A 13707-nucleotide genomic window follows, 5' to 3' on the forward strand; every position below is an offset into this window, starting at 1 on the left:
CACGACATTCCAGGTCAAAGTAAACCCGTAGTAAGCTCCTTTCAAGATCAACAAGAGATAATGAGGCCGTGCCAGTGAATTGCTTGAAAAGTAGCCAACCAGGCCATCAAAATTTGAAATATTATTCAGACATCATAATGAGTAGAAAAGAGATAACACGAGAATGGGTATCAATTATATTTTGTTAAATAATGTCATTATGGGCATCAACAGGCCTATTCCCAGCAAGGAACATATAATGCGAATGGTAGCTCAAAAACAAATATTTTTCCTTGACTGCAAATCAGGATATTATCAAATGAAAATTGTTGAAGTAGATACTCGTAAAGCATCGGACCCTTTAGGAGGACTACATGAATGGCTAGTGATACTGTTTGGATTAAAAAAAGGTTTATCATGGAGTCAAAGACGAATGCATGGAATATTATCATCTTTTTTTGAAATTTCCTGCTAATTATATAGATGATCTTTTAGTATTTTCAGTTCAATGTAGAATCATTTATAACATCTTCAACGATTTGAATAACTGGTGAGAAAACATGGGATTGGTTTGTTCAATTCCATTGGCAAATTTCAAGTCATAGAAGAGTTGATTTAATTTTTGGGAATCTGACTCCAAAATTGAGAATCCAAATGTTGCTACATGCCTTGAAGAAAATTGATGCATTTCTTGAATAAGTAATTGAAAAGTTGCAGGGTTGAAAGCTTTTGGGATGTCTTGGTTATGTTCCAAACTTACCTTATAAAACAAGGCTAATAAGAGAAATAATATGTTTTGAACGGTTCGAGTGGAATAAGGAAGAGTACCAAAGTTGTACGATCCCTTCGGAAAGCAAAAATGTTTGAGACCTAGAACTTGGATTTTGAGGGATTGTGTGTGCTCTGAACAGTAGGGACCGAGCACAACTAACTATATGTACAAGCTCGGCCCGAGCCTGAAGTCTGGTGTTCAGGCTTGGCTCGGTTCGTTAAGCTCATTCTGAGCGTATCGGGCTGAGCTGGCCTGGGCTCAGTCCGTGGTGAGGTGGAGGTCCGTCCGAGGGAAGATTGATCGAGCGAACTGGAAAAACCCTAGTTTGACTATTCGAGAAGGAGTAAAGGGGTGGAGCAGGTCGGGATGGGGTAGGGCGCATCCGAAATGCTCATAAAATGAACCGAGCCTTATCGGGCTAGTTTGCTCATCCAAGCCTCAGAGCTAGTACAAGCTAGGCTCAATTATGACACAGACGAGCCATGAGCCGAGCCCGAGGTAGCTCGGTTCGTTGTGCATTCTTACTGAACAGATGTCTCAGCCACGTGGGCGCCACCACTAGTAGAAAGATCAAGGGACTTAAAAAATTACACCCTTATTTAATCAATTAAAAGTTTTATATTTAGAATAGATTATAAAAACTTTTTGGTACTACTAAGAAAAATTACAAATTACAAATTACAGGGATTGGCCTGGTGTCAATATCTGCTCTCTTATGATTGCTCTTGTTAAAGTCTCTGGAAAAAGTGATTGTATCTTGTTTTTTTTTTTTAATAGAAAAATTATATTTAGATACGATCATAGAAGATATATTTCTCACTTTTCTTTTAAATAGCGTTGACAAATTTTGAGAAACTGGGGCAATGATGCTCCTATCCATCAGGCATGGTATCATATTTAGGAAATTAGGTTCTTATTCTCCATTTATGAGTATATATATATATATATATATATATATATATATATATATATATATATATATATACACATCATTCAGTACATGATGAAATTGGTATTACACGGAGAATATTTCAATCTTCTCTCCAGCTTTGTTGCACATTCATGTCATCTTTTCCTCAAAAAACAGATACTTCATCTATCTTATCTGGTCATACAATCTCTCAGTAGCATGCCTGATTACTTCGTTTTTGAATTTATGCTTGTGAAATGCTCCTTATGAGTGACTTCCCGGATGAGATTGTGCCAAATACTCCAAACAGGGCACCGATGACTATGCAGACGACATTGAGTGTCATTGTGGCCCTTGAAATTTGACTCCGACAGATCTTTATATAAAAGGAACAAGGTAAGATGATAGAGATACCAACACTAATTAATGAGCCAGTAAACCCTAGAACATATTGGAAGTATGGGAGTGTAAGGGATAGGACAAGGACGCAGAGGAGGGCAAAGGAACCTATGACTGCCCTAATTACCCGTTTTAACCTAGAACTAATGTAAAGGGGAAGTGCTTTCTCTAGTTGCATGGCAATTGGAGCAAATTCGAGGGCATATTTTGTCATGGGAGTTAGCACAGTAGCCCACAGTGCAATCTTTGTAGCAATTAGATGGGAAGGCATGCTTAGTGTAATTTGAGAGCTTACACTTTCCCCAAACATCTTAGCCCCCATGAGAGCAAGGGATGTGTAAAGGATGGTAACAATGGAAAAGCTTGTAATTGATACCTGTAGATGGAAAATAAATGGCTGTCAATAAAACAAGTTTGAAATAATGTAAATATATCAACTTGCATGTGTGCCTTATTTTCAGATGAAATATTCTTCAAATCTATTTAGTTTTGATTTTAGAGAAATGTCCATATTGGCTTTTCACTCTCTCAACTAATTCTTGGATATGCTGGCCCCCTGCTATAGGCGTATGATGATTGGTAAGATGGTAATGTTAATGCTTTTCTAACATTGTGATATGTGACTATTTACCATGAATTGAAATGAATGATATCAATGGATCGAACAAGGTGGATCTGTGGGCCGTTAATGTAAAGTCTTCTGGCAGTCGAATGAGATAGCTGGATGCTTTGGTTGCACTATATAACCATAGGGTCTTGGGTTCAAATCCCACTGGGACTATTCAGGAAAAAAAAAGGTGAAGACCTCTGGAACTCTTTACATGACTTGATGACGTACACTAATTAATTGGAAAAATTTGGTGTGGGAGACCTGTTGGGAAGTCCTCATGTTGGTGATGTTTCTTCTATAGCTCAAATAACAGTATGCTAGATAAAATTGTGTTTCTTACCTTTGTAAACTTGGAAGGATCTTTCATGGCTCTATAAATGTTGGGAAAAACAAGATGGCCTGCATAACTGAAGATATAGAGGCCAGAGATCCCTGGAATGTTCTGGAGTTGCAGTGCTGGTATTCTGTGATTGGCTTTAACAGCCCCAGTAATTGCAGTCCAGCTTACTGTGGTGAAAATTAGAAGTGACATGATTATGCCTCCAGAAGAAAGAAATGAGATTGAAGACAAATCCCTCAACCATAAACTTGGCAAGGCAATGAAGACTGCCATCATGGTTAAGAGATGGGGGGTTGATACATGTATCCACGTTATGTAAATGTGTTTGTTGTGGAATATTGTAGCTAAATTATCTCCCAAAGAGATGGTGTAGGAAACCAGGGCCAAGAATATCTCTGAATATATGAATGCAGCAGCAACAACTTTTCCTTTTGCTCCAAAGGCTAGCTCTCCGATGTCTTGATAGTTTCTTGATTTGGGACTCTGTTGGAGACATTTTCCCATCACATGAGCTGTGTATGCACAAATTACACCAAGGCCTACAAGCAAGAATGCTGAAGACCATCCTCCATTCTCTAGTGCATAAGGAGTGGATAGTTGCCCAAGACCTGAAATGGAGGAATTAGTGATGTAATGGGAAGGACATTCTAACCTAGCTCAACTAAGGATAAAAAAAACTAGAAAAAGAAATCGAAGAGAAATGAACAATAGATTATCAAAATTACAACCTTGACCTCTACTTGTTTCTGTTGGAAAGAAAAATATGATGAGCATGTTGGAGTGGTCTTATGATGATGGAATTGTAGTGATACTCACCTATCAACATTCCAATCATATTGATGACTGAATGCATAAAGGAGCTATCAGCATCTGGATGGTGTTGGCCATCTTTAGTAACAAAATTGTCCTTGCTAAAATCACCGCCAATCTCCAATTCATCAGCACATTTGCATACATCATTGGCCTCAAGGCAACAACAACAATCCTTGCATCCAATCTCTGACACCTCTTTTTCATGCTTCCTTGTGCAGCCTCCATGTGCTGCCTTGATCACTACCTGATGCTGGTGAGGTTGCTCATTCAGTTCTTTCACCAACCTGCTCTGTTGGCTTGCCATAAAATGATAAAACCAACAGAGTATGTGCAAGTGATGCTGTGTCAAACCACAAGCTAATAGTGCTGTTGGATGTTCCTCTTGCTCTGGAGTTGAGGGTGTAAACTGCTGTACTTATAGTAGTGGGCTGCGTGTAAGTGTATATATGCACGCTTAGCCATAAAAGTTGGCATGGATGAGAATAACTGTGGGAGAGGCTGCTTGGAAGAGTCGTGGGGCCAAGTAGGCCGGGTCTAATGGTCCATAAATTGATGAAGAATTTGCCAAATTGGCAAAAGTGGGATTTTCAGTTATAAAAGGAAGACAGTGGGGTTCCACTTGATGCACCAGATTCTGGTAAAGTTGGTTTAGTTTTAAATGATATATCTGCACCTTGTAATTTTCCTTTTTAAATCGTTGCTGCTATTTGCACGATTCTCCTCAAGAGGAAAAAATGACTCAAACTACTATGCAATCATTGTCCAACTTCACCCAACTTGTTGAACTTAACTACAATACCATATCATGGTATGTTCTTTTGTTGATCTCTATGTGTATAACTTGCTCACTATACCACTAGTCCTACCCTAGGACGCAATGGATCATCGAGTCTTTGCACAAGATGTAGAGCAACATTCGTATGAAATAAAAGCATGGATAACCCTGGTCCATGGCACACGTTTTCTATTGTTCTTACATGTAAAACTATGAATGGATGGATGGATCTACCAAAAGATCTTGACCCTCTGTGATTGAGTTTTTGTTTTTTTAATTTACTGATCAAGCTAGAGCATTATAAGCCCCCCCTCCTTTGCAGTAGACAAGCCCTACTGGTGACTATACAACCAAGCAGTTAAACAACCACCCATACCAGTGGGGTTTGAACTTGCAACATCCCATCACATGGCGACTTTCATAAACTGCTCCTACCAAATGGCCAGAGTCCCGGATGGTTGATTGAGGTGTAGGTTAACTATATCTTAGTTAGTATAACCATTAAATGATAAATTGGTGGTAGAAAACGGAATCCTCTTTTTTTTTTTTTTTTGACATTAGAAAGCTAGGATTAGGCGGACCCCGACGTGTTTATTTGAAAAAGGCTTATATACATATTTGCGTAGTCAGGGTTCATATTACACATTGCTGGAAATAATCAAAGTCGATTGATCGACTTCCTGCGTATGTTGTGGCCCAACCGAGTGATCAGAAGGGAGTAATCTGACCCAATGTTATCAGTATCGGTGCGTATCGCTGCAAGCCTGAATCGGCTATTTTTTTTATAAAATGTGAAAAATACCAAAAACAATTTTTTAGTATTGTTTTAATGGTTTTAACATGTGTCACTTTATGATTGATATATAATAATTTATTATTATTTTTGGGCCGATACAGAATGATACACTTATCGGTATCAGCTGATACAGCTGAATCGGTGGCCAAACGATTCAGGGTCGATACCGATACTGGCCAAAACGATTTTCTGACCTGGAAATGGAAACTCCGAACACCCTCAATAGAGATGGGTGACGAGCCTTTCACCTGATTCATCATGCACCATATCCATGGAAGAATCCGGTCCATGGCTGTTATAGACAGAGATATCTTCTCAGGGACATGATTCAAAACAGAATTGGGAGAATCATTCGTTGTCCAGAACAGCAAACCAATTGGGTTGATCAGTGTGTTTTACCCTGCCCGGTGGAGGGGGCCGATGCATCTTCACTTGCGTCCATTCATCCTTGGGAGACTTTCGACGAAGCGGGCATGTGGTTCATGGAGCGAACAAAATTTGTCTTTTGTTCATGGATGATTTCTTGGAGGAATGTTCGGCGATTCAAAAATTTCTTTCCCTTTTTTACTTCAATTTTTCTTCCACTAATGTACTGTTTCTGTTGAAAGTGCACTAAAGCGGGTCTTACCTAGGGCTGGGAAACAAGCAGAGCCGCTCGTGGATCGACTCATGTTTAGCTTGCAAAGAACTCATTCAAACTCCAAAAATAGACTTGGTCTTGATATGCTAAATATGAACAATATGTACTCGGTTCAGCTCAACTATGGGAATTGAACCTTGACTGCCCGTCTAGCAGCCAAGGCCTTACCCCACTACATCAACCCCCCTTGGAGCTTAAAAAAGAGTGCAACATAAGGACTTTTCATGCGGTCACCTATTTCAATACTACTCTCACCCAAGCAAGCTTATCTTCAGAGTTCTAATGGGATCCGGTGCATTAGTAGAGTTCTGAAAAAATAATTGTTAGTTTTGTAAAAAAATTGTAAGTCCCACATAACAAATCCTGTTTTAAAAAAACTTGTTTAGATGACCAAAAAATATATAATTTCATTTTAAGAACACATGATAAAAAATATTATTTGCGAAAAAATTATAAAGGAAAAACTTTTTGGCCTCCACTACCCGTGTTTCTGCTTTTATAAGAATTAGAATTTAGGCTTTTCGAAAAAAAGAATTAGGATTTAGTGTAGGATATTATTTCTAGTGTGTTTGGGTATTCATGCCCAAAGATTTTTATCCTCCCATTTACTTCAAATAGTGTGGAGGGAATTTTTCTTCTCTTTGGTAACTTTGATATAGTAAAAAAAAAACACATTATATGTCATTAATATTTCAGTAGAAAATAAATTAAAATAAAGCAACTAACGTAATTATTGAAGGGACTATCGAAATTTCAACCTTGGAGCTTCAATAAATAGTTCCTCTTAAAAGAGGGCCTAAGGGCTGCATGAGAATACCTTGTTCTTGTGGTCCAAGAAAGTGATTCTCACTGTAATTGATTCCACTGGGCCACTGAACTACCCATTTGCTTCTGTTTAAGGGAGGCAGTTAGGCTTGCATCTATCATGCTCTCAGGTGGACAGATTCTTTATCCATTAATTAGGAACAATGTAACCGAAAAATATGTTAATAAAGCATGGTAGTACTAAATTCTTCCTTCCTTTTTTTCCATTTTTTAAAAATCAGAATTCTAAATAAGAGGTGGACATTAAACCACATAGTATGCCAAAGATACAGCTAAAAGCTTGGAGATACATGTGACCACATGACGCAAAACTAAGTCCTGAAACAAGCCCAACAAGCACAGCATATGCATCTTGAATAATCATAAGATGCCTATATCTAATGGGCCAAGAAAGCAACATGGCTTTTGACATCCATTAAGGTAACCAAGCCATTTGTTTAACAAATTGAACTGTGCATAGCATCTTGGATGCTTTGAATAAAATGTTGTCATTTTCTTTGCATCACCTGCTGCATAAGGCAGCATTTTAATTACCCTTCTGTATGGGGATTGATGAACATGATAGTGGTCGTCACTTTAATGGAGTAAGCTCGGCCAACCATCTTCAGGTGGCAGAAGCATAAAAGAATGATTCACAATTAAATGTTGACATTTTGTTCCACTTCATTTGAGATTTGGGGTTGTTTGATTTATCCACAAAATAGATTTATATTGATGAACCACCGAAGGGACAGGTATGCATCCTTCCCATTCAAGGAGAGAGACCCACATCTTGAATTTAGAATATAAGAGCAGCTTTGTTCCTCTGCCTAGGCCTACTTTCCCATTGCCACTCAGTATCAGATTGTCCCCCACGCCACTTCCAACCATAGTAGCAAATGTTTAAAATGGCAATCAAACGGCGTGGATTTCTCTGATCTGTTCAATGGCATACTTATCGAGAAAAACTTGGTACAAATAGAATATTTAAAAATGACTATAAAAAAGAATACAATTTGAAAATGTGGGACAAAATTAAACAGTTTTTTAATTTTGTCCTTAAAAACATGATTATCAAAATATTTCATTATTTCCAACATTTAAAATACAACAAAATATCAAAATATTTTCATCATTCATTTAAAAATATGGAGATATTTGTCAATATGTTCTCAACATTGTAAATATTATGGAGCTAAATGAACGGTCTACAAGCCGGAGAGAGAGAGATTAAATTAGACACTTCTGGTTACTTTTGGACTTGTGGCTTGTTAAAAGGCCACTTGCAGCATAAAGATTAGAAAATTGTTTTCTAGGTACAATCCAAGCACATGTTAAAGGAATTGCATAATGGGTTTATATTTGGTACTAATGAAGGTACGAAACTATTGAGTTGAAAATCGTAAGTTTAAGTTATATCGACTCAATCAACCACAAACATAAATATGTTCAGCATGGTTTGTTTGCGAAAGATCAAATCATGGAATATGTTTTTTCGATGTAAAAATAATATTTTTTGAGCCTTGAAATTTTGGTACATTATGGACCATTAATTTTTGAAACCCATAAAAAACTTGGTTGAATGTCACAATCACATGATTTGAAGCTCATTTTCTACTAAATAAACATTGCAAATAAGATTTATGGGGTCTGATACAAAAAAATTCTAAAAAATATAAAAATAAGGTAACTTCTAGTCAATAGTTTTTTACCTTCATTAGTATCCAATAGTAACCTTGTATATAATGATAGGGTGCTGGAGGAGCACCTACTCCCACCTAATAAAAGCTTCAAATTTTAAAAAAAAAAATTAACAGTTTTTGTCCATCAAATCCCATAGATATGATCTACAATCATTAATTAGTGAAGAACAAGTTTTGGATCATGTGATTATGACATACATGCAGGTTTTTTATGATCTTCAAAAAACAATGACTCCATGCACCAAAATTTCATGATTTAAAAAATCTTATTTTTATGCCCCAAAAACGAGATCCAAAACATGTTTCCTATCAAATAAATTATAAGGTCTAATTGAGAAGATGCAACCTATAACTGTGATTTCTAGTAGGTGAGAGTAGGTTCTCCCGGATCACCGTAGCATTATATATATATATATATATATATATATATATATATATATATATATATATATATATATATATATATATACACACACACACACACGAAAAGTTGCAGCTGCTCACTTGTTAGATACTAAAACAAACATCACTCACGCCGAGTGTCCAAACCCTTTTGAAAAACATATTTGCATGAGTTTTTTTTATTAATCCAAACCTATAGATGCATTTATCATTGCTTATTTACTGAAAACCATGCTTTGAATTGAATTAATTTAGCAAGAATTCTTGACTTTAAGTTAATCAAGTTTTGGTGTAATATATACCATTTTTTTTCTTGTTGAGCTAAAAACACATCTAAATATGAGAAATGTTTAAATTAATACATGTTTTTTACTAAATAAAGCATGAAGATCATATCTATAGGTTTAGATTAAACAAAACATACATGTAAATATGTTTTTTAAAGAGGTTTAGGATGGTTTAGGAGATAAATACGCTGAAACTATATATACAAAAAATGGTTATACTGTACAACAAAGTTGATGTGTTTCTCAAAAAACCCCATAATTTGTCAAAATCTACCCAATGACCAAATTCGTAGGTTTCCAACTTTTGGACTTTTTTACCCTTAGCACTTACGAAACTCCCTGATTTTCATGCATTACGTCGCAACACTCACTCGATCTCACTAAATCTCAGAATTCACACGATATTTTTATAGAAATCATGTATTTTGCACAAATAGTAAAAAAATTGCCACTTCTTGCAAAAATCCCTTGTGAATTTCATTAAAAGTTTTGCGTTGATGGTTGTAATATCTTAAAAATTTTCATGAGTTTTAAGCCTAAAAATGTAATTTTTAAATTACATATATTTAATTTAACAAAAATCATGGAATATATATATATATATATATATATGACTTTAACTGGGTCTGGACATAGTCTAGAGCCCACTGACAAAATCTAATTATTTTAATTAAAATCTGAGAAATTCATTGTTTTTAACATTTAAATTTGAGCAAAATTCGAGTAAAATTCAAGTTAAATTTAGGCAAAATTCAGAAGCAAAATTTAGGTAAGACCATCGTTAGATCCTTCTCAGAACGTAGATCTCGAAGGAGATTTGTTTTCCCAAAATTGGATAACGGTTGGCCCCAAAAAACATTTTTCTAAAATGATCGACCTCTATTTTTTATTCTTTTCTAGTTTGGATCGGACTTGACCCGCTCCATATGATCCTTGTTAATTTGGATCTGGACCCAATCTAGGATCCAGTTTAGGTTGAGATCCAATTGAATTTGATACGGATTTGGATCATGGATCCATAATCCGTACATGACAATTTTAAAACTAATATGAATTTAAAGTTTTAAAAACAACTAACTTTAAATTAAGACTAAGGATGAGGTAAAGTTTTACATGGGGTAGAACTCTACCCCATATGGAGATTTAGAAAGGGGCATCCCCCTTGCAATATTCTTTAAGAATAATAAAAATGAAATAATAAAAAAAAAATTAAAAAAAATCTACAAGAAGATAAGGAGGTTAGAGGTAGAGTTCTACACTTAGTAGAACTCTACCCCTAAAGGGGCTATCTAGAAGGGGGTGCCACCCCCTCTCTAGAGCATTTCATAAAATATAAAAAGGGGCTAGAGCCTCTCCCTCTCTAGAAAACGTATTCTAGAGAGAGAAAGAAAGAGAGAGATAAAAAAAAATCATGTGCTAGAGAAAGGAAAATAAAGTGAGAGAAGAAGAAGAAGAAACCATCCATCGATTTTCTGTAGTTTTTTGTAACTTCAAACCAAGGTACGAGTTTCGCTCTCAATTCGCATGGGAAAGGAATATGTATAAATTGATTCGAGCATGGGTTTAGAGGGAAAAAAAAATCTGATTTCAAAGGCACACACACACACACACACACACACACACACACACACACACACACACATATATATATATATATATATATATATATATATATTTCAGTTTTGTCGATTTCATGCTCATGCATTCAACATATAAATATATATTTTAGATTTGCTGATTTCATGCTCATGCATCTAAAAAATATCTGTGTATTTCAGTCCTGTTGATTTTAAGTTCATGCATGTGAAAGACATATTTTCAGTTGGTCGATTTTATGAGCATAGACCTATGTCTTGTCCTAGTTGTCAATTTCATGAATATGCTATATGTATATGTTTTTAAATTTTCAGCCTATCGATATTTTTTTGATTATGAGTTTGAATAATATATACACATGTATTTGTGTTGGCCGATCCATGTACATGATCCATGTACATGATCCATGTACATGGATCTGATCATGTACATAAATCTGGCCAGCAGTGTGATCGTTGCAAAAATTTTCTTCTTTTTAGAAAGAAAACTATCTCAAGGTCCACTTGACCTTTTGAAAAAGACTTTTGAAAATAACTCGCATCCATTTTTGAAAATATGAAAAAACTAGGCGACAAGACTCGCTCGTCAGTACGAGGTTCAACCGTTCTTGGCGCCTTTACAATGGGTAATTGAACCAAGGATCAAATTTATGGCTTTACTTTGTTTAAATTTGCCTAAGAGATTATTCTAAGTCCTAAAATGCACAAAGAATCATGCTTGTGTTATGATTTTAATTTTGAAAATATGATGTATGCTTTTGAAAATTGTTCTTTTGATTTTTGTTTTGAAAATATTTCAAAAGTTGAAATTTCAAGTGATTTCAAAATTGAGATGAAAATATACTTTGGAAAGTTGTTTGAAAAATATCCTGAATTTGACTTGAAATGATTTGAAAATTTTGATTTTTGGAGTTAAAAATCATTGAAATTGATTTGAGATGATTTTGAACTTGAAAATTGAATTTGAATTTGAATTTGAAATTGAATAAAATTAAATCTGAATTTGAATTTGAGATTGAGATTGAAATTGAAATTGAAATTGAACTTGAAATCATTTTGAAATTGAATCTGAATTTATAATTGAAGTTAAAATTGAAATTGAAAAAATTGCTTGGAAAATGTTTTGAAAATGAATTAAAAATTGGTTGGAAAAATGATTGAAAATAATTGGAAGTGAATTTGAAAATTGTATGAAAATTAGATGAATTAATTATTGAAAATATTTCAAAATTGAGTTAGAATTAACTTTTAAAATATCTTGAAATTATATTGAAAATAACATGGAAAATGCTTTGAAAGTATTTAGAAAATGATTTGAAATAATTTTTTAAAAATGTTTCAAAAATATTTCAAAAAAAAATCGAAAATATTTTGAAAATATTTGGAAAATAGTCTTTGAAAATATTTTGAAAGTATTTGGAAATAACTTTAAAAATATTTTGAAAATAACTTGAAATAAAATTGAAAATGATTTAAAATAAACTTAAAAATGATTTGAAATAAACTTGAAAATGATTTAAAAATGTTTTGAACTAAAATCAAAAATATTTTGAAAATGATTTGAAATAAACTTGAAAAAGAAAAATATTTCGAAAATCACTTTAATATTAATCTTAAAATGGAAAATGTTTTAAAAATTCAGATTTTTGAAAAATGAAATGATGCAATTCTATCCTAAATGATGAATGAATTATTTTGTAAAAGTTTTGAAAAAATTCTATTGAAAATCATTCAAAATTTCATTTTAGAAGAGAGTTTTGTGCCTTTATAGAATTTAAACAAGATTAATTTTTTTATATATTCATGACCATGGCCACAAATATACTTTGAATTAATCTTTATTTGAATTCTAATAAAGGAAGAAAAATAATTAAATTTTAAAATATGATAATTTTTGAAAATGACCTAAGAGTGTAGGTCAATTTTTTTCTTAATAAAGAATAATAATTCTAAGTATTGTTCGTATTCTGACTATGGCTACAAATATGAACTTTATTTAGTTTTATTATCCTCTATTAAAGTGGTGCATGTGTCATTCGTGTTTTACTATAGTATAATTGAAATAAAAATAAAAAAATGAAACAAATTAATTATGAAAATTGAATTTAAACTATATGCTCATTCATTCCTGAACTAAGTATAAAGTAAAATTCTCATTAATCAATTAATTATAATCCTTAAATTAATACAACAATTGATAAAAGGAAAATTTCTACAAAATTAGCAAACTTGTTAAAAATAAATATAGGCTTTTATGAATTTTCCTTCAATTATTGTAAAATTGAAGAAAAATACCAAAATTAGCCTTTTATGCCCCAAAAATAAAGAAAAATTAAATAAAATAAATGCAAATGATGCATGACTTTACAAAAGCATTTGAAAATGTATTTTAGAGTTTTAAAATTTCAAAATTGAGACTTGAAATATATAAATTTACTTTAAAATTTGTTTTTAAAATGAATTTAACTTCAAAATTAAAGATTTTATAAAACAAATATTGAAAATTATTGAAATAAAAAGCAAATAAACTCCAAAACTTCTTAAAAAAAAGATAAGGCATTCTGAGTTGATGAAAAACATTTTTAATTTATAAAATATATAAATTATATTTGAAAATTAAATTTTAAAATATCCAATTTAACTTCATTTTAACAAAAAATATGCTTTTTATAAAATTGGTTTTAAAAAATACAATGAATGAAGGGTCAAATGACCATAGAAATTTATAAAAATTGATATAATGACCTCTAACAACCTTAGAAATACTCTAGAATTGAAAATTTTAAGAAAAAATTGGAGAAAAATCTAAGTTAGAGTTTTTTTATCCAATTAAAATAAGAATTTGCAGAATCAAGATTTACAAGAGAACCTGTCAGAGCATT

General features: G+C 33.2%; 1 protein-coding gene across 1 annotated transcript; it reads right to left on the reverse strand.

The window, feature by feature from the left end:
- Window positions 1-1758: 1758 nt before the first annotated feature.
- On the reverse strand, window positions 1759-4197 carry LOC149842983 (Transmembrane amino acid transporter family protein). The gene is made up of 3 exons (XM_090001655.1): window positions 3827-4197; window positions 3011-3618; window positions 1759-2436 (listed from the first exon to the last, which is right to left on the reverse strand). The coding sequence occupies exons 1-3, from the start codon at window positions 4125-4127 to the stop codon at window positions 1906-1908; spliced, it is 1440 nt and encodes a 479-aa protein (XP_089857781.1). The 5' UTR covers window positions 4128-4197; the 3' UTR covers window positions 1759-1905.
- Window positions 4198-13707: the final 9510 nt, after the last annotated feature.

This window comes from Nuphar pumila, chromosome 3, assembly GCF_984573655.1.
Source record: "Nuphar pumila chromosome 3, dmNupPumi1.hap1.1, whole genome shotgun sequence".
NCBI classification, from domain to species: Eukaryota; Viridiplantae; Streptophyta; class Magnoliopsida; order Nymphaeales; family Nymphaeaceae; genus Nuphar; species Nuphar pumila.

Excerpts from the sequence above, each read along its gene's own strand:
- LOC149842983 (XM_090001655.1), bottom strand. The coding sequence starts at position 4,127 with ATGGCAAGCCAACAGAGCAGGTTGGTGAAAGAACTGAATGAGCAACCT. Across the intron at positions 3,619-3,826 it reads TATGATTGGAATGTTGATAG|GTCTTGGGCAACTATCCACT; the intron begins GTGAGTATCACT and ends CCTCCATTTCAG. Across the intron at positions 2,437-3,010 it reads ATCCTTCCAAGTTTACAAAG|GTATCAATTACAAGCTTTTC; the intron begins GTAAGAAACACA and ends TTCCATCTACAG.